General features: G+C 39.2%; 1 protein-coding gene across 2 annotated transcripts in view; it reads right to left on the reverse strand.

Moving 5' to 3' along the window:
* Positions 1-14567: 14567 nt before the first annotated feature.
* Positions 14568-21439, reverse strand: part of TSG101 (tumor susceptibility 101) — a 42114-nt gene continuing 35242 nt past the window's right edge. For both annotated transcript variants that reach the window (XM_043874829.1, XM_043874837.1), the window contains 3 exons: positions 17830-18032; positions 16378-16617; positions 14568-14910 (listed from right to left, as the gene is read on the reverse strand). In XM_043874829.1, the coding sequence (XP_043730764.1) occupies positions 14821-14910; positions 16378-16617; positions 17830-18032 (533 nt within the window). In that variant the 3' untranslated portion in view covers positions 14568-14820. The remainder of the gene's footprint in view (positions 14911-16377; positions 16618-17829; positions 18033-21439) is intronic.

A 21439-nucleotide genomic window follows, 5' to 3' on the forward strand; every position in this document is an offset into this window, starting at 1 on the left:
CATAACTCCAGTCTCTCAAGACTAGAAAAAGGAAATGGTAAAGGAATTTCTCCCCTTTAGGAATCTCTTATAGCTCTATTCTAATGGGCTCAACCTGTACAAATGTAACTTATACTTCCAGCGTATGTCATATATGTAAAAGTTGGCTTCAGGTTTATTAGAATATGTATAATAATCCATTTATACAGAACTTATGATTCTTCTCATAAAACAATGGGATTTCTAGTATTGAAATTTCATCTTGTGCTTTCTTCCATTAGGGCATCAGCCTATTTACTTTATATTGCTTCAGTAACTTCATGCATTTACATATAATCATTACAATTAATATCAATGTATATAAGAATGAAAATAGAAATAAAACTTTATGGCATAAAAAAATTAAATGAAGTATCTTCACCCTCCAAGTATTATACCAATTAATATAAACTCAAATAGTTGATTTGGTCCCACTGTTGAAATACCACACAGGGAGTTTAGACCAGGTTATTAATTTAGCAAACTACTACTCTGCTTGCTGTATTATGGTTATGAGGTCAGTATGACATGATTTCCACCTTCAAGTATCTCACAGTGAGTATTTAGGGTACCTCATCTAACTGCTTGGAGAAGGAAATGGCAGCCCACTCCAGCGTTCTTGCCTGGAGAATCCCATGGATGGAGGAGCCTGGGGGGCTACAGTCCGTGGGTCGCAAAGAGTCGGACACGACTAAGCAATTAAACCACCACCACCATCTAACTGGTTATTGATGGATGCTTGAAACAGTCAATTGGTAGCTCCTTCTTGGTGTCCAATGTTAGGAATACATGTGCTTCATACAAAAATATATATTTCCTTGATTTCCAAAAAGAATTTAAGGCAGCTATAGGAAATAGACAATGAAACAAAAACTGACAAATTAGGACCAAGGTAATTTATAAATTAGACTAGGACAGGACCAGTGAGAAAATCAGAAGGCATATATACAGGCCCTGAGGACTTACATGGCTCTAGTGGAGGCAAACCCATTTGGTCAGAGAGTTATGGTTCACTCTCTTGTTATTCTTGATATTTGATAGCTTTCAGTCATCTACTACTGAATATGGTTAGTTTGCCATTATTTTGTTCTCTGTCCTTTTTTTTTCACCTCTTCCCTTGAATGTACAAAATATGGTCATGAGTGAGAGTTTCATTACGATGGGGAGGAGGGGAGTCTAATGTGGGTTTTGTCTTTTTTTAAAGTTCCTCTTATATACCAAATTAAAACTTCATTTTAGGAAAACCTTGCAGAGATCAAAAAGGCTGCAGTGTACTTTCTACAGGGAATATTCTAGGGAATAAAATTGCTCTACATTGTGTGTTCTCAACTGGACCATTGTCCCAAGGGGTGAAAATTGGTTCTTGGGTGGGAGGTGGGTGAAAAAAATCTTTGATGTTACAAAGGTTTGAATCGCCAAAGCTCAATCCTACCAGACAAAAACCTCATTCTGTAATATTTAATTTAATGATGTGGGGACGGGTGAGGGAGCTGAACAATTAGGGATAATGTCTGAAAAAGCTTTTGAAGGAAAGATAATGAAAAAGGTTGAGAAACACTGCTCTACATTTTGTAAAAGAATTTGTCAGATGTGTATTATGTTTAGGATTCATAAGTGAGTAGAAAACAGTAGAGTAGAATGTGGTGGGAGAAGTAAGGAATGAGAGGGGGATTTTATTAGATTCTACATTTAGCAGACTTCATAAATAATGAGTTGTAGAAATGGTTATCAGTTGTGTCTATGGTTACCATTTAACACGGCCCTGATCAAAGTCTTAGCTTTGCATCTCATTTAAAAAATCTCTTGCATAGAGGGTTTAAAATTTTTTTCTACTTCACTTTGGCTCATATTTGTGGGTGGTAAAAAGTAGCCCTGAGGTTCTCCCACAGCCCTGGTGAAAAATTCCCAGTGAAAAAGTGAAAGTGACAGTGTTAGTCTCTCAGTTGTGACTCTTTGTGATCCCATGGACTGCAGCCCGCCAGGCTCCTCTGTCCATGGGATTCTCCAGGCAAGAATACTGGAGTGGGTAGCCATTCCATTCTCCAGGGGAACTTTCTGAATCAAGAATCAAAAAGCCCTTATCCTATATATTTAGACAAGGTTCGTTAAAAATAAATTTATCTGGGCTCCCCTGTGGATGGATTCTGGGCGAGGAGTAATCTGTTTGATGGCTGAGGCCTTTTAGTTCAGCGTGCCTGCTTCACCCTGTGCGCTTGCCCAGTGAGCCTCTGAAGCCCGCCAGCCAGAAACAGCAGCCTGCAGCGGGCGCGCAGGTGACAGGCAGCGGGCGCGCTGCCTCAGAGCCGAGTGTCTCAGCGCCTGCTCCAGTTGTCCTCAGCCCCGTGAGGTGTGCACGGGCTGGGCGCCACCTCACGCAGCCTCAGCAGCCAGTGGCTGTCCTCCTTAGAGCTTCAGCCAGCTTCCTCCATCTTCCTCTTCCTCTTGCATGGGCAGCCTGAGTTGGGCTGCGGGAGTCGTGTGCACCTGTGGGAGGATGGGAGGGCTGTGGGAGTGAGTTTCTGTTTCCTGGCGTTGCCTCCGTGTTCCCTGCGGGCTGTTGGTGTGCCTGCCACTCAGCTCTGCATCCATCTGAAGGTGGGCCAAGGTACTGTGCGCCTGGACCTTCTGGCCTGGGGCCTGTGGACTCCCCATAGATGCTGGGCTCCAGCCTGGAGCTAAGAGCTGGGGAGGGCAAATGGGAGGAAGAGCTTTCCCAGTGGTAAAAGAGCTTTCCCAGTGCTCATTTTTGGTGGAGCAGCCCCTTTTCCTTCCTTCACTCCCTCTTAACTCCTCTTTACTGCACCTTTTTCCTCCTCCTCCACTTGGTTTGTCTTCTGGATCATTCCCTAAGTGTCTGCAGCACCTCCTTCCCCACTAGCGCCCAGGAGTTCTGTATATGCCCCCTCTCACTACAGACCAATTCCAAATCAGAAGAGGCTTTGCAGTTTTTCCTCAGGATGGCCACCATCAAGTGTGAACTTCAGAAGAGGAAGAGCTTCGCTATAGGAAGTGGATTGGTTGCCACGGCCCGTGCAGTCAGCATCTTACTAAAAGTAAGCTGTACACCGTTCTCAACAAGTCAGTTGCAGTCAGCCTCTTAAGGAGAAAAAAATTAAGCTTAGGGGATCATCTGTAAGCTAATACATGATAGTAGAAATTAGCTATGCCAGAGAGCCATTTGAGTATGTTGCCTTTAAAGAGAAAGTTTTTTTACCTGCCTGTGCTGCCTTGCCCCGTGGCTGCTTCCTAGCACAGTCAGCTGCAGCCCCAGGAAAGCAGCAGCTGTTCAAGAGCAGTCAGTTGCTTGCTGCTTCAGCTCTGAACAAGTCTGTCAGGTGCTTGGACACATTTAAGAAGCAGGTAGGTATATGGCATTTTCAGAAGTGGTAAGGTCCTCAAGTGAGTTAATTACATCAGGAAAATAACTCAATTTTTGACAGATTATGAACAAACCAGAAAACTTCTCTTCATGTACTTTATTCTTCTAGAATAAAATAAATACATGCCAAAAATTTTCTTTAATCACTTAACAAGCCTAACCTTGACTCAAGCAGTGAAGCCTGTAAACATAAGTGAAAAATAAAAAACAGTGTCATTTATAGCCTGTCAATCTCTTATTGTCTTCCAGCAACAACCTGGTGGAGAATTATTATCCTCATGCCTGCAAATGATGGAGGGTGTTTTTGTTAAGGCTGTCAGAACACAATTATGACATATGGTCCAAAGAATGAAGTCACCTCCTTATCATGTTAATTAATTGTTCTCTTTTGAAGATCTATTGTGTTGACTAATTGAACAATAATCCAAGTAGAGTGTCCCAGAAAAACCACTTGAGCTCCCTCTTTAGAATCTGGCTGGTGGCTCTGAGATTACCAAAGGCCCTGACTTGCCCTGATTTGTGTTCTGTTTTAGAGGACGTTTTCCTTCCTAGTGGGCTGGAAACAACCTGGGGTTGTATTTTTTTGGCCAGGGCCTTTAGAACAGTAGTGTTCCAGTGAAGTACTGGATACTTATTTATGTAAGAATGAGGTGTTTAAAAAAAAAAAATATATATATATATGTTTCAATGCTATTCTCTCAGATCATCCTACCCTTGCCTTCTCCCATAGAGTCCAAAAGTCTGTTCTATACATCTGTGTCTTTTTCTGTTTTGCATATAGGGTTATCATTACCATCTTTCTAAATTCCATATATATGCGTTAGTATACTGTATTGGTGTTTATCTTTCTGACTTACTTCACTCTGTATAATGGCTTGTTTCATCCATCTCATTAGAACTGATTCAAATTTATTCTTTTTAATGGCTGAGTAATATTCCATTGTGTATATGTACCATAGCTTTCTTATCCATTCATCTGCTGATGGCATCTAGGTTGCTTCCATGCCAGTCCAGGTTGGATGCATGAGACAAGTGCTCAGGGCTGGTGCACTGGGATGACCCAGAGGGATGGGATGGGGAGGGAGGTGGGAAGGGGGTTCAGGATGGGGAACACATGTAAATCCATGACTGATTCATGTCAATGTATGGCAAAAACCACTATGATATTGTAAAGTAATTAGCCTCCAACTAATAAAAATAAATAATAAAAAAACCCAGTAATATCCTTCAGAAATTTTGAACTACTTTGTAACTACGTGACTTAACCTGGTGATAAAAGCAGTTATTAAAAGTCTGCCTCCCCTCCCCCTTCTCCAGATAAGTTATGTGCTCTGAGCTCTGGCGGGTCAGACGGTAAAGAATCCATCGGCAATGCAGGAGACCTGGGTTCAATCCCTGGGTTGGGAAGGTCCCCTTGAGAAGGGAAAGGCTACCCACTCCAGTAATCTGGCCTGGAGAATTCCATGGACAGAGGAGCCTGCCAGGCTACAGTCCATGGGGTTGCAGAGTTGGACACGACTAAGCGACTTTTATTCATTCATTCCGTGCCGTTGGGTTAAGCAGACTTTCCTCAGGTGGAGGCAAGTCCGCTGCATGTGGTTGTGCAGGTTGTATCTAGTTCAAGAGGTGAGTGGGGGCCTATCCAGCCCCTGTTGGCTTACCCCAGAGGAACAGGTGCTGTTTGCTAATTGTTCCATCCACAGGGGGGCTGCTTTTTCTAGTTCTTACGATGGTATCCTCTGTGTTACAAACATCTCTATGTGAAAGCATGTTGATATTTCACTTTCACTCATGTAGTAATAGTATGAGGTACCCCTCTGCTTGACCAGGAAACTCAGCTCCCTAGAACAACTGGAGAAATAGGTAGCAGAAAAAGTGTGCAAACTGTCAGTTGACCACTGTGTCCTTTTGACATACCTCCAGTCAACGTAGAATTTTTGTTTTGAGCACTTCCTTAGTTTTTGGCAGGTAAGATGCCTCAGCTTCTTCATCTCATATATTTCCTGCCTCAATCATAAATCAGCCTTTTTTTTCAGGGAGCCTGATTCCTTTTAAGAGTATGATATTATAATCTGAGTGCTAGGTGTGCTCATTGCTACACAGAGCATTTTAAAAACTATGTTTCAAAGGTAGTTTTGTCAATTCTGCTCCATGCTACTACAGTCTCTGTACTAATTCAAGCGGATCTAGAAAGCCCCTGCATCTCATGAAGCAACAACCTTTTCCTGGTGATACAGTTTCAACTTCTAGGCTAGTAAGTTATAGTCTAGTTTAAAGTGCTTAACTTTGAAGTTCCACTCATTAGGATACAGGAAAAAGATCCAACAGTATAAGTTGGACATGTACTTTAATTATGGATATTTGATCACTTATTTCTAAGAACTAGCTCAAATCATTAGTGTTTTGTTTTCAGCACAAACTTTAATGATATATGTTAAAGATAATATGTAGTTATCTACAACATTATTTTTCAAAAGGTAATACATTCACAAGGTTAAAAAATAAAACTAATATAAAAAGATATACATATGTCATACTTTCATTCTGTTTCCATCTAACCTTTCCCCTAAATTCCGCTTTAGGAAACCATTTGTCAATTTCCTGTATATCTTCTAGAGTTTCTTCTGCAAATACAAATATATAACTTCCCACCTTTATTACATACACTGTAGCATGCTAGAAATATATAGTCCTGATTCCTTTTTGCAAGTAACATTGCCTGATTGAAGAACTATAAAGTTTTAAAGTAGGAAAGGGCCCTATATTTTAATCTATTTATTCAGAAAACTTACTGAGCTTCTGTGCCAGGGAAACGCTAAGCACCAGATGAGTGAAAATGAGTGACTTCCTCTTCTCTAGGAAGATGCCATTAATTTTCTCTATCGACTTTCTATTTTTTTACTTCCATTCTAGCCTTTTCTATTTCTTGTTTTCTTTGCATTTAGGCTGCTCTTCTTTTTCTTGTTTCTTAAGATAGTTATTGTTTTAAGATCTTTCCTGTTTTCTGTTAGGCATTTGCAGGCATTTCTAAAATTAACTTATTTGGCTGCGCCAGGTCTTAGTTGTGGCGTGCAGAATCTTGTCTTTGTTATGGCCAGCAGCTCTTAGCTGCAGCACCTGGGATCTAGTTCTCCAACCAGGGATCAAACCTGGGCCCCTTGCACTGGAGCACAGTCTTAGCCACTGGACCACCAGTGAAGTCCCAGCAGGCACTGATTTTTTCCCTTTAAGCACTGTGTAAGCTGCACCCCATACATTTTGGTATGTTGTTTTTGTTTTCATTTGTTTCGGACATTTCTAAATTTATCTTACAATTTCTTTTTTGAGGAACAGGATTAAGTTTTTTATTTGTCATTTCTTAAATTTGAAATACTCCTTGATGACATCCTTGGCCTGAGATTCTTTGCCACAGTTCTTAACTATCACCACTTCAACGAAGCTCTTTATAGACTTTTTTCTTCTCTATTAATTTTATAGAGGCTATCCGTTACCCTAGTTTCTTGTTTTCATCAAATTAGGTTGCTTTGATGTTCAACTCAGAGGTCCTCCACCTATTTGACATATATAGACTCATAATTGGATGCAAACAAGTAAAGATGGGTTTAGTGCTTTTCAAAGGCTTTGGAACATAGTACTCAAAAAAAGGTGTCTCTTTTAGAAAGCAACATAGATCTCATTTTATGCAGTGTGAAAATCTCTGCGTTTTGAATGGCTTGTTTATTCACATTTAATGTTATTGTAATGTTTGGATTTATGCCTGCCATTTTGCTATTTTTCTATGTCTTGTGTCTTCTGTTTCTTGGTTTGTCCTTTACTTTTTTTTTTTTTGCCTTAAGCAGATAGTTTCTAAAGTTCCATTTTAATTATTTGTTGTTTAGATGCTAAGTTGTGTCTGACTCTGCGACTCCGTGGACTGCAGTGCGTCAGGCTTCCCTGCTCTTCCCTATCTCCCAGAGTTTGCTCAAACTCATGTCCATTGAGTTGGTGATGCCATCCAGCCATCTCATCCTGTTGCCCTCTTCTCCTCTTGCCCTATCTTTCCTAGCATCAGGATCTTTTCCAGTGAGTCGTCCCTTCTTATCAGGTGGCCAAAGTATTGGAGTTTTAGCTTCAACATCAGTCCTTCCAGTGAATATTGAGGATTGACTGGTTTGATCTCCTTGCAGTCCAAGGGACTCTCAAGAGTCTTCTCCAACAGCACAGTTCAAAAACGTCAGTTCTTCAGTGCTCAGACTCTCCCATCCATACATGAGTACTGGAAAAACCATAGCTTTGACTAGATGGACCTTTGTTGGCAAATTAATGTCTGTGCTTTTTAATATGCTCTCTAGGCTTGTCATAGCTTTCCTTCCAAGGAGCAAGTGTCTTTTAATTTCATGGCTGTAGTCACCATCCACAGTGATTTTGGAGCCCAAGAAAATAAAATCTGTTAACTGTTTCTACTTTTCCCCTTCTATTTGCCATGAAGTGATGGGACTGGGTGCCATTGTCTTAATTTTTTGAATGTTGAGTTTTATGCCAGCTTTTTCACTCTCCTCTTTCACCTTCATAAAAAAGCTTTTTAGTTCCTCTTTGCTTTCTGCGATTAGAATGGTATCATTTGCATATCTGAGGTTGTTGATATTTCTCCCGGCAATCTTAATTCCAGCTTGTGATTCATCCAGCCCAGCATTTCACATGATGTACTCTGCATATATGCAAAGTTAAATAAGCAGAGTGACAATATATTTAATACATTTTAAATTATGTTTTTTGAGGGTCTTTTTTCTTTACGGTTTTCTATTGTGGTTATAATATCAGCTTAAAGTTCCAAGACATACTTCATAATTTTGCACACTTAATTCTAATAAAATACAGAAACTTTGCTCCATTATAGCTGCAGTCTCTCACCACTTATGTGTAGTTTTATATGTCTATGTGTATTAAAAATGTAATAATAAAGTGTTATAATTGCTTTATATAACCATCTTTTGTAGAAGCTAATAGAAAAAATATAAAGTTTTTTTTTATATTAACCTTCTTATTTTTCATTTTTTGGTATTCATTTCTTTATCTAGATATGAGTTACTGTCTGGTGTCACTTCCGTGCTCCACTAGTGTCTTTCCCGTCCCCCTTTGGATTGCTCTTGTCATACCTTCTGTATCTTGTAGGCCCAAAAATAAATTTTATAATTTTATGCAGCATATGTTTTAAATAAAAGAAGTGTGTGTATACATTTTCTGCTAGACACATCTACCACCTCCAGATAAGGCCTTTTTTCTATATTTTATAAGACCTTTATCTTTTTCCTGTACTATTGCATTGGCTATAGGAACTCCAGTAAAATGTTAAATAGAAACAGTGATAGTGGGTATCTTTATCTTGTTTTGGCTGCAATGGAAATCCTTCTAGTTTTTCTTCATTATTTGTGATGTTTGTTTTGGATTTTTGATACCTTTTCAGGTTGTTTCCTTTTCTTCCTAGATTGTTGAATTTTACTTTTATTAAACTCTTAATTCATTTGGAATTTCATCAGGTTTTTCTACAACTCAAATGATCTTTTTCTTTAAATCTCACATGGTGTGATGTATTAATAGACTTTCTGATATTGAACCATCTTTGCATTTCTGGGTAAAGCGTTCTTGGTCATGAACTATTTTTCAAAAACCCTACTTATTTGTAATATTTTATTTAGTATGTGTGTATCTGTGTAAATAAGATTTACTATTTTTCATGTGCTCTTTGCTCAGTTTTGGTAGCAAGGTTTTACTATGTCCCCACCAAAATTTTTTCCTATTATCTAATCAAATAGGTTGCCTGAGATAAGCATGAACTGTTCTTGAAATTTTGATAAAACATTTCAAAAGGCAAGGGGCTAGATTTTTGATAAAACTTCATCAATGTAATTTGTTGAGATTTTCCATTCTTAAGTCATTTGAGGTTATTTTTTGAGTTGTCCCTTTCATCCAAGGTTTAAAATATATTGGCATGTGTTTTATGAGTTTTTAAACCTCTACTGTATCTGTGCTTACCTCTTCTGTTTCCTATTGGGGATGTTGTGCCCTAGTTTTGCTAGTTGTTTTTTAATTTATTAGTCCTCCTCTCCCCAAGAATTAGCTATTTTATTGATACTGGTGTTTTTAATCTTACCACTTTCTGCTCATTTTTAAAAGCTTCCTTTTACTTTATGATTAATACTCTTATCCTTGATCTTTCTTGTTTAAATAATGCATTTAAGAATATAAACTTTAACAGTACCACATTTTGTTTTGTGGTACTTTTACTGTCAATTATAAATATTTTGTAATTCCTAGTTTTATTTTCTCTTTAATTCAGTGAGTCATTTGAGTATGCTTTTAGCCTTGAAACATTTTTAAATGTGTTATATTGTGGTTGATTCTAACTTAGCTGAATTGAGATCACAGAAATGTGGGTTAACATTCACCCTCTGAAATCTGTTAAGGCTTACTTACATTTTGACAATCTTTATAAATGTTCCTTATGTATTTGGGGAAGGGGGATGGACTTAATTAGATGATCTTTCTGTATCCATTCACACTTACTGACTTTACTATTTAGTATTACTAAATTACTAATTTTTAATGATCTATCAACCTCTAATAAAAGTAGTTGATCAAATCCACTTAGCATTTCCTAGTTTTTTTTCCAATATATTTTGAGGGCATTTCATGAGTTGTGTCTTGGTTCACTATTATTATATACTGTTGGATTGTTTCATATATTGTTACATAGTACCCTTCCTTATTAATACTTTTTTATTGTTGAAAATTCTGTTTTCCATTACTATATCTCCACTAACCTTCTGGCTAATAATTACCACTTTTTAAACTCAAGAAGAAAAAAATTCTGATAAAATAGTTTAAAACATCAGACTATGTCCAATTTTTTTCCTTGTGTAAGTGGGACTAAGGCCTGATTTATGTTTTACCTGACAGTTATATTCCATGTTTAGTTGCTTCTGTTTCCCTTTTAGCTAAGCTTTTGATCTAAATGGATTATTGTCTGAGAAAAATTATTTCAAAGACTTGATAATGGAATATTATTTCTTAAATGTTTTATGGAATGAATCAATGTTTTTGAACAATAGTCTAGGTGGAGTAGCAACAAAAGTTTTTCATAATTTATTCTTATTGGGTAAATATTATTGAAACTATGGGTACACAGCTGGAGCTGGACAGAGAACTATGTTTTTTTCCTCCATGAAACATCAGACTTACCAGTTTTAATTTACATATGTGTAAAAAAGTTTATCATTTAAGATGAGAACTTTTTCTGACTTCAATTTTTTTTCTGTCAGTGGCTATCTTAACTTTGTAGCATGGAAGTTAAGAGCATTTCCCCCAAAACTGTTGCTATTGGGAGCAGCTTGTCACTAACCAGTAATCTGGCCACTGCTCCTGCTCCTTTGTTTCTCGACTGGGCAGAGGCTTGGTGTCCAGTCTGAAAGCCGTTGTGGTTTTTGACCTTTTAGAGCACAGAGACTGGAGTGGTAAGCCCAAAAATGCCCCTGAGCCATGCACACACACTGAAATATATTTAGACTATATTGATCACATATTTAATCACAAAATACCTCTTGAGTGGGGAAAAAGGACTTTTGTTCTACTTTAGGCCCTTTTAGTAGTATTTAAAATTTTAGCAAATTATTTTTATAACTTACCAGAAATACAGGTTTGAAAAAAATGAGAATGTTACTATAATCCTGCGTATGTATGATTAAGAGTATAAGGCTTTCTTATTAACACAGCATGAAGTAATAAAATGTAGTTTATAGTTAACTTGGGATACTCTAGCTCAGAAAGATCAGAATAATTCAGTTAACATGAATTCTATTTACTGGAGAAAATTAAAGGGAAGAGGAGGAAGGGGTGCTAATATGATAGCAGTCCTTATTACCATCTTAGTTTCTTCTGGCTAAGGACCCTTGAAATCTAATACAAACCCTGGCTATGGAAAAGGACTTGAAGTGATAAAAGGTAAAACTTAACTTATAGTTGGCAATTTCAAACTGTCTCTTTCTTGTTTGGTGTATCTCTGCCAAGAAGATCAAATTATGGGCTCCATCCCTGAAGATTTACATTTAGCTGATGTGGGATAGGGCTAAGCATCTGAATTTGTTAAAGTCTTGGTAAAAATTCCTAGTTGTAAACCTCTCAGGGCAATTATAAGTTTTGCTCAGGTTTTTTTTAAAAAAGCAAAACACTTGTTATATAACACTATGTAATAAATCTATCTGGGGTATCTTTTCCTTAGTTTCTGTGTGGGTTGGAGTGAACATTGCTGGGGTCTCTCTGAAGGATCTAAACTCAGATAAAGGAACTGATAAAGATCTGAGTAGTGGGGAAATGTCCACAAAGTGGTTGCCAGGGCAATATGTTCCTTTTGCATCTTCAGTACCTTGGAAGTTAGCTGTAAGGCTGAATTGTGCCAGAGGGATGAGACTTGGGTCCCTTAAGTACATGTTGTTGTGTCTCCGATACTCTTCTTTCATTAGCACTTTTTATTTTTGTGTGATCATATTCACCAGGTAACAAACTCTTAAGCAGTCAGGGACTAAGTCTTTCTTGCTCCTTGCGGAGCCTAACCCAGTATCTACCATATTGTAGGCACTTATTTGTTAAATTTTTGTTTAAAAGAATATATTTTTAAATTGCTGCTATAAATTCTTTACTGTTAATAGTAAAATTGATTTCACATTAATTTTTGGGTCTCATAACTCTCACTTATCCTCATAACTCTTTTCTACCTTAAACAACCAAGTCCTGTAAGGAATTCCTAGGAGAAATTACTGATGGAAACAATTCAGATTCGTGGCATTGTCAGGCTGCCATATACGGATGTTCAGACACTTACAGTGTACAGAAAGGGAACCCTCTCTTGGGTCCCAGCTAATCATGTAACTTATGTTCATCATTTCTTCCAAATCCACAGTGGCTCTGAGATGATTAAAAAGAAATGGGGTGCTGCCCTATCTGCGCTGATTTAACAGCAAGTATTTTGAACAATCTTAGGAGTGCATCCAGTTTCCAACATGAAGGTAGGATGTTTATGTTTGAAAAAATATTTATCAACATAAAATGAGATAAAAGGGCATTTATGGAGGATAATTTCTGAAGTTGACTCTGTGGAAGCACCTCTTCCTAAAGTATATTCTTTATTGCTGTTGAAGAGAGACAAAGGGATGGGTACTAGAGGAGGAAGAGACCTACCTCTGTGGACCTTTCTCCGGGCCTAGTGTGGTATGTCTTACTGTATTTGATCAGATGAAAGGCTCATTGCATCTTTGTTATTTAACTAAGTGAACTAGCTCTATAAACATCTAGTAACATTGGGAACCACTGTGTGGGTAGGTCTTGTAACATTTTGAGTTGTTCTCTAACCGTTTTCAATTGATCCAAGAAGAGACCTAAGAAAAGCACTGGTCACAAAGATATTAGCAGTCAAGTCTCCTGGGGCAGGGGGAGTTGGGGCCCAGGTATGAAGCCTCTGCTAGTTTGAATGGGAGAGGGTAAAGTAAAATAGAATTAAATCACTGGGAATAAAGTAATAGGAAGTTTTAAAGTAGTTCCTTACAGGAAGTGGATTGTGGGCAAGGAGAGGAAAAGAAGGGTAGGTCCCAGCAAACATGGCAAGAGGTTGGGGCCTGTGTGGAAAGATGGCAAGATGAATTTGAACAATAAATGTCTAGTCATGTGTTTTAAACTGTTTTTTCCTGGTGGTCTTTTTTTCTGCCACAATTCATACTACAAATCTGTTAAATACTTATTCACCCAGCAACTGTTGTTTCTCCTATTGCAGACTTCTGTTAGGAAAAAAGAAAAAGAAATAATTTTTAAGTCTTTACTTTCAGGGCCACTATGAATAAATGAAGACTATACTAGTGTTCCATGTGTCCTGGGAGTGAATGGTATTACAGACCTCGTAAAGGTAAAGCTGAAGAGGAAACTCCTCCTGAAGAGGAGGCCCATTTGATAAAGAGTGCAGAAACTCTTTGGGAAATTCAGAAGGAGCTCAAGCTTTAAAGTTACTTACAACTACTATTCTGAGGTTATCGAAAAAGAGATGGTAGTTATAGGATTACATGTCAAACTTCTGAATAAACCTGAATTCCTAAAAGTTGGAAAAAAGGGGGGGCAGAGTGAGTCCTCTATTTAGCCCTCCAGCTCTTTTAGTTATCATCCAACATTTGGATGCAAATTCCTAAATGACTGCATCAAAGAAGGTGTTCTGGTGCCTCTGATGTACCAGTACTTGCCTTGTATATATGTAGTAGCCATTTGGTCCAAAAGGATTTATGATGTATGTTTACTGCGTTTAGAAATTGATGCTTTTCATCAAGTATATGCTAATTCTTTTGTTCTGGCTGGCTGATATATCTGTGTTCATTTATATGCTATAAAAAAGCTGTAATTTCCTCTACCATGTAAAAATAAAAGTATATATACACAAAAATAACTCATGTAATCCTAACACTAAATTAAACCTTGTTAGTTTTTATTCTGATAATTTTTACAAGTGGATTTTAATTTTTTAAGATTATAAATTCTTTAGTGGTGAGACCAAATTGGTCTTTCTTCTCTTGGGAAAGACTGCCTCACACCCTACATACCTTAAGGTATCTTAAATTAGAATGTTCATTTCTTTAGAACCTTCCAGCTCTCATCTGACAGAGAACACTCTGTTCTGCTGGGTTAGCTCTATGGGACATATGGGTCACTGGGTGGGTGACCATAGTCTTACGCAGAGTCACTCACCAGGGAGACTGGCTGCAAGTGACAGTAAGTGCAGACAGGCAGTGTACACTGTACCTTCCTCCCCAGTTGTGGCCAGGTCATCCTGCGGAGTTAATAAGCTCTCAGATGTGTTGCTTGGCACTGGCCACTCTGCTACTTTCATGACGAAAACAGTTATGGTTCTGTCAGGTCTGGAAAGGAATAAAATCTACACAGAATTGGCAGGAGGATACGAGGACCTTTCACAGAAAGTCATTCAAATCCAAATATTTGAACATTTAGATTTCTATGTATTATATCCCATATTGAGTAGAATCCACTTTATATGCTAGAGAATAATGGTAAATTTCAACTCATGATGGATAAATTAGAAGCTGAGCTTATTAAGTTTCACATATTTTGTTTCATGTATTTTGTTCAGTAAAGAAGAGAAAAATTATGCAACAAATTTTATTTAGCATAGTCAGTCCCAACATTCAGCACAAAAAGAGTTTACAGAGGATAGAAAGTGCATTAATAAAAGCCAGTCTTTACCAAAAGAAAACAGAAAATATATTATTGATTCAAAATATTTTACACTTGAATGATAAACTGCAATAACTTATTTTGGGCACCTACTGATATAAGAGAAAGGAAGAGAAGAAAAGAATACTTTAGAAGAGTTCAGTCTCCATCTGGTGTCAGAGAAGTCAGTAGAGATCACTGAGACCGGCAGTCTTTCTTGCTTTCTGCATTAGTGCCCTCAGCTGGAACTGTTTACGGGACAGAAGACGTACATGCTGTGAGGGGGAAGAAGTTAGACAGTTTAGACTAGCCCTTACCCAGGTCCAGGCATAAACTAGCAGACAGTTTGTAACCTATATGGGAGTTAGGAACCCTAAACTCATCAACCTTCCTTTGGAGCCCAATACTACATTTTATGTGGCTGTTTAAACTCACTGGATTGATGCTGGCAGGCTGTGTTAAGGAACCTGTGGTGGCTTTCCTGGTGACTCAGATGGTAAAGAATTTGCCTGCAATCCAGGAGAAATGGGTTCAATCCCTGGGTCAGGAAGATTTCCTGGACAAGAGAATGGCTACCCACTCCAATACCCTTGCCTGGAGAATTCCATGGACAGAGGAGCCTGACGGGCTACAGCCCACGAGGTCGCAAAGAGTTGGACACGACTGAGCAACTAATACACTTGTATTCAGGAAAGCAGTCTTCTGAGACCCTACAACGTGTCACAGGGAAAGCACCCCCATGCAGGATCTGGCTCAGGAGTTCAAGCTACATCTTGAGACAACCAAGATGCCAGGGGAACTTGTACCGTGATCCTAACAAAAGTTAACACAAACCTTTTAGAACTGAATGTCCCTACTTAGCTAAAAAAGGGAAGGGTAGGGATGAGTAGCACAAGGCCACCTTCGGTCCAGTGCCTAGCAAAGGGCATCCTTGTCTCACCTCTCCATGTTTATCTTGCCTAAGTTATGCCACCCAAGCAGAGGGCAGCATACAGAAAGGGAGCCCTCTCTTGGGTCCTAGCTATGCATATGCTTACACCAGGTCCAGGAGTGGTTTAGTCACACACTCACAGGGAGACAGGCAGGATCAGCAAGCAACCTGACCAGCCTCGCAGGTACACTGAAGCATCAGAAGCAGCTGTACTGAATATCCAAAGGGTGGCTGTTATCCCTAAAGACACGCTCTTCATGACCCAACAGAGAACAGTAGCCAAACTTGGCTTACAGATCTTCCATGTCTGTACAGTAGCATTAAGCCTGGAATAATCTTCATTTAAAAGGCCTCTACTGCTAGCAGGGCAAGTCCAATGCTCTACAAGGGGAAACAGGGATAAAAGTATGCAAGTCTAAGAAAGTTAACAGAGGGGGGAAAAAAAGCAACAAGGATGGGGCAGTCAATGATCTTAATTTAGATGGTGTGACCTGAAAGAATGGAAATCTGACTGTGCCTGCTGATCCACCCGGGTGCAGTAGTAAGAAGAATTACATTCAGCTTGATGCTGCCTTGGGGTAGGAACTGCAGCTACTAAACCCACTTTTCTTTCCATACTCAGATTATCCTCAGTCCTCTCTGTAGGTGGGAAGACACTGCTTACAGCCACTTACCCCACCTGCTCACTTTTGGAAAGAAAAAGAATTTTAACTCATCCCCTACAGACAAACCCTCTTGATTTGTGGTTTTCAGCAACAGTGGTTCTAAAACAAGTTCCAAAACTCTGGAAAGCAGAGTGAAGAAGACATACCTTTAGGAAGACATCTAGGTCTATTACTCCCCGCCTCAAGGCTTCTCCCAGGTAAAAAATAGTGTCTTCAATAGCATTTTCCTCTGCATACAGATTTAGGATCTGTTTGTATAGTGGGGCTGTGGGAATGATAACTTCATCAATATCATTGTTTTCAGATTGATTTTCCATTTTCTCCAGAGCAGAACTGAGTTCTTCATCCTTCTTTCTCAAAAGTTCTATGTTTTTATCAACCTCAGCCTGAAAACAGAATAGTCCAAGCATGATGATTTTACACTAATTGTAATTATCTTGTTTGTCAGACATCTGCAACTCAACTTCACAGAAGCAGACTTGCTAATAAAACAATGCTTCAACAACTCATGGATGAGATTCATGTTTCAAATAGAACACATTTCAAAGTTAGAGGAAAAGGTGTGCTCTAACATGCTAAGTGCAAACAGGAGATGCTAAGCTGAGCACTTTTGGTGGCAGTGATAAGCCTGTCACTTACCAGTAATAAATATTGCAAACTAAGCCATCAGATAAGACACTTTCCTGCAGGAGGTTTCTTACATTAAAATCATAAAAGAGGCCCTTCTTTCAAAACAAGTGGACATCTGCCTCAGAGGAACAACTTCCCCCAGGTCTATACAGATGATTCAACACACAGAACTCCACAAACACTTGAATTTTAGTCCCAAGATATAGCAGGTGGTGGCTGTGGGCTCTGAATTGTACGGTGCCATTTTCCTCAATGTTTGAAAGTAGCTGACTATCGAGAAGCTCATTTTACACAGTAGGACCATTTATTAGACTAATGTGTACATACAAATCTCTTTCTCCAAAGCCCTCAAACACCCAATAAACTCTCTATCCTTTCATCAAAAATGCATACTTACTGGAACATTCTCCCTCACAAGAATGAAAGTGAAGATGAAGCTGGTACTCAACTCTACATCTTTAAACAAGAGTCACAGGGCTGACTCATACTGACTCTTCAGGGCACAGCAGTCTGATAAAAATGTGAGAAAGCTGAAGAGCTAAAGGTTGCATACCAAAGATGCTTTAAATATAGTTCAAACAATGTTTGGAAACAAAAAAGAAAACTGATCCTTAAGTCTGCACCCCAGGTCTGCAGATCTTTATCATGGCTTAGAACTCTCTCAAATTCTTATTTCTGGGTAACTGTCTGGTAACATTAACACTCAAACAGTCCTCCTATGGGTCAAAACATTATCCCCCAGCATGAAGGTGCAAGCAAAAAATCCTCTAAATACATCCACTTCCCAGTATTTCAACCATAGGCTCTGTTTTTTAACAAGCTGTAGAGAAGCTATGTTCAAGTGCTTAAAGAGCGTGTACAATCGTTTGAACTCTCATACCCAGAGTACTCAGGGTAGCCACAGTACACACAGAAAACTCTGCCATAGCTACAGTTAGAACAGTGCCGTTATGCAATGAGTTACTTACTACTTCTTGATCTAAACGGGTAACCATCTCTTCAAGTTTCTGGTGCCCTTTTTTCAGGTCTTCCTCTGTCCGTTTCAAGGCGTTGAGCTCTGCCTGGGCGCGATCCATCTCCTCCTTCATCCGCCATCTGAGTTTGTCACTGACCGCTGAGATGAGAGAGGCTCGGATAGTGTCCTCACTGATTGTGCCATCCCTACTGGGACCTGCGGGAGGAAAGGGCAAAACACTTGCTTATTTCCCAATCTCTCTGTACTCCTTCCACGGGAATCATCACAAAACAGGACAAAATATGAGTCAACACTTTCAAAGTGTGAGGAAAGAAAATACTGTATGCCATAACTTTATTAAACATAACATTAAAACAGGAGTTGATTCAGAAATACTCTCCCCATGAGAGGTTACTTCTTGTTCAGTCATTAGGTTGTGTCCAACTCTTTGCAATCCCATGGGACTGCAGCATGCAGGCTCCTCTGTCCTCCACTATCTCCCGGAGTTTGCTCAAATTCATGTCCACTGAGATGGTGACGCTAACCATCTTATCCACTGCTGCCCGCTTCTCCTTTTGCCTCAATCTTTCCCAGCGTCAGGGTCTTTTCCAATGAGTTGGTTCTTCACAAAAGGTGGCTTAAAGTATTGGAGATTCAGCATCAGTCCCTCCAATGAATATTCAGGGTTGATTTCCTTTAGGATTGACTGGTTTGATCTCCCTGCAGTCCAAGGGACTCTCAAGAGTCTTCTCAGTACTACAATTTGAGATTACTGTTTATCCATATTTACCTACTTTCTTGGCTTACAGCCCAAACAATTAGCTATTTTCTCAATGAGGCAGAGGCTCACTGAGAGCCTCTACAGATATCTACCGATTACAAAGATCCCTAAATCTCCAATAAAAGGAACAACAAATTTATACCAAGGAAAAACATCTGATTCAGGTCAAGTCCATTCTTAGGCTTTACTGCTAAGCTGAAGGAGAAAGGTACCACCCACTCTAAAGGCCATTAAGATTGAGAACGGGCAGAGTTTCCTTAAACTAATGTACAAGTCAATACGGCTTCCCTTCTGTAAGATGTTTATTCCTTTACCAAAAGAACAGGAAAGAACAGATGTACAAAAGAGAATGCCATCCAAAAAATTCAGCTGATAAACTTCTGTTCTCAGATTCTTTACTCTTTACCTTCCTAATCAGTGTCTTATATAAAACTTACCCCTCAGATATTTTCTTCAAAAAGGTCCTCCCTTTAAGTATAGATACTTTTTATGACTATCAGTGTTCTTCAGTTAGGGTCATAAATCAGCAAATGATAAACGGTATTCTGACTTTCAGTTATGTTTGATGACAGAATACCATGTGGGGAATTATACTTACCTTTACTGCTTACAATGAATAAAGAACGATTACAGACCAACAGTATCACTTCCACTCTGAGCTGAAAATTTTTATCACCTTGATGCTGAGTTCTACTTACTGGGGGGGGTGGGGGGGGGTGGGGGAGACCCTTTAAGTCAGTCTGTAAAAATGTACCCAGAATCTCACCACTCGTGTTCTCATCCATTACAGGCCCCCTCCTGGTCCCATGCAAAGTGCGCTGTTTCTAAGAGGAAACTGCACTGTTCAAATGATATCGCAACCAGCACCACCTGTGCCCTCCACTGTTCCTCTGATCACAGCTCTTGCTATTCCATATGCTGATCTGGTTACTACACTTTTTAGTTTTTGATTAGTAATGTTGTTTTCTCCCAGAAGCTGGTCCATATCCAGGATACCCTGAATGCTTTTCTGGGCTTTTATAAATGACACTGGGAGACTTCAGCGTCCTCAGATGTTACTGGTTTCAAAAATAGCGTCTAAGTCTACAGTTCTGTTCCCCCCCCACCCCTTTTTTCTTTCTATCACAGAAGAACTGTTTTCTTGTGACTTGGGTTCTATTCTTCTTGCAAGTGAAAATGAGCAAAAACAGTATCTCCCATGGCCAGGTTTCCCTGAGGAGCGTCCTTCGTCCATCTGAGCTAAGGACACTGCATGTACACAGTAAAAAGAAAAGCCCACCATCAGACTCTCCTGCTAAGTCTCCCTCTTTCCTGTGAGGAACCTCCTGCTGCGAAGCACCCAAACAGCACCCATACTCCAGCATTTACAGAGGCAATTAATACTTTTGATTGATTAACATATAAATCCATATATGCTTTTCAGAATTTACTTCCAGTTTTACAAAAGTATGTCAGCTTATTATTTCACATTTCTGAAAAGCAAAACTATTAACTTTCAGATGTGTGCTTTGGAATTCAGAGTTGTAAAGCCAGAGGGTAACTTGAGGTCTTATTTTTCACATCCCTGACCTCTCAATACCTGACTTTTCCAAAGCGTTCTCATCAATTTGCCAGTTACTGTAACATCTCTGGGCTCATTCCCCTCAAGTTTTCCCATAATCTTCTTCAGCGACCACCTCTCTAGTCACATCCTCTTGTACAGACACCGGGATGACCCTTAGCAACCTCCCCGAATTCACCAATTCATATCTCCACTCATTCCTTCTCGTACCTTTGACCTCTTGCTTCTTCCACTCCTGTCTTCCTTGAGTATCTCCCATCGTCCTAACTCCTTGCCCATCTCTTAGTCCTGAGCACAGGCTGCCTGCCACGACAGCCTCTCTCTCATTGTTTTCAGATCACCGGGCATCTTCCAAAGGAAGTCTGCCATAACCTAAACCAAAACCTTGATCCTTTGGATTCTTTCCTAAAGCCCTACGCCCTCTTTTACCATCTTTTCATAAAAGAAAAAACAAAAACAAAAGTCCTCAGAACATGTTCAAAGACTGAAACTACCAGATGGGAGTTTTCCACTCTCTTCTCCCATTCTGCTTTGGAACAAGAATCCTAATCCTTTAATGATGTGCCTGACTCCTCACTATTCAAACGCACTCACTTCCCTTTCTCAGGAAGACAACTTGCTTTCCTCTCAGTATGAGTTAAAGACTTAGCTGTTTTAGACAAAACATTTTTGACATAAATTGAACCAATGTTTTCTTAGGTCAATCTCCTAAGACAACAGAAATAATGAAAATAAGCAAATGGGACCTAATCAAACTTAGAAGCTTTTGCACAGCAAAGGAAATCATAAACCAAATGGAAAGACAACCTACAGAATTAGAGAAAATATTTGCAAATGACGCGAGTGATGAGGGCTTAAATTTCCAAAATATACAAACAGCTCATCCACCTTGACAACAAAAAAACAATCCAATTGAAAAATGGGCAGAAGACTTAAGTAGACATTTCTCCAAAGAAGAATACAGATGGTCAATAGGCACATGAAAAGATGCTCAACATCGCTAATTATTACAGAGAAATGAAAAAACTACAATGAGGTATCACCCCACACCAGTCACATTAAAAAGTCTACAAATTGCAAATGCTAGAGAGGGTATGCAGAAAATGGAACCCTCCTACACAGTTGGTGGGAGTGTAAGTTGGTGTAACCACTGTGGAAAACAGCTTGGAGGTTCCTCAGAAAACTAAAACTAGAATTACCATATGGTCCAGCAATTCCACTCCTGGGCATATACCTGGAAAAAATTATACTTAAGAAGAAGACATGTACCCCAGTGCTCAC

The sequence above is a fragment of the Cervus elaphus genome, chromosome 2, assembly GCF_910594005.1.
Source record: "Cervus elaphus chromosome 2, mCerEla1.1, whole genome shotgun sequence".
In the NCBI taxonomy this organism is placed as follows: Eukaryota; Metazoa; Chordata; class Mammalia; order Artiodactyla; family Cervidae; genus Cervus; species Cervus elaphus.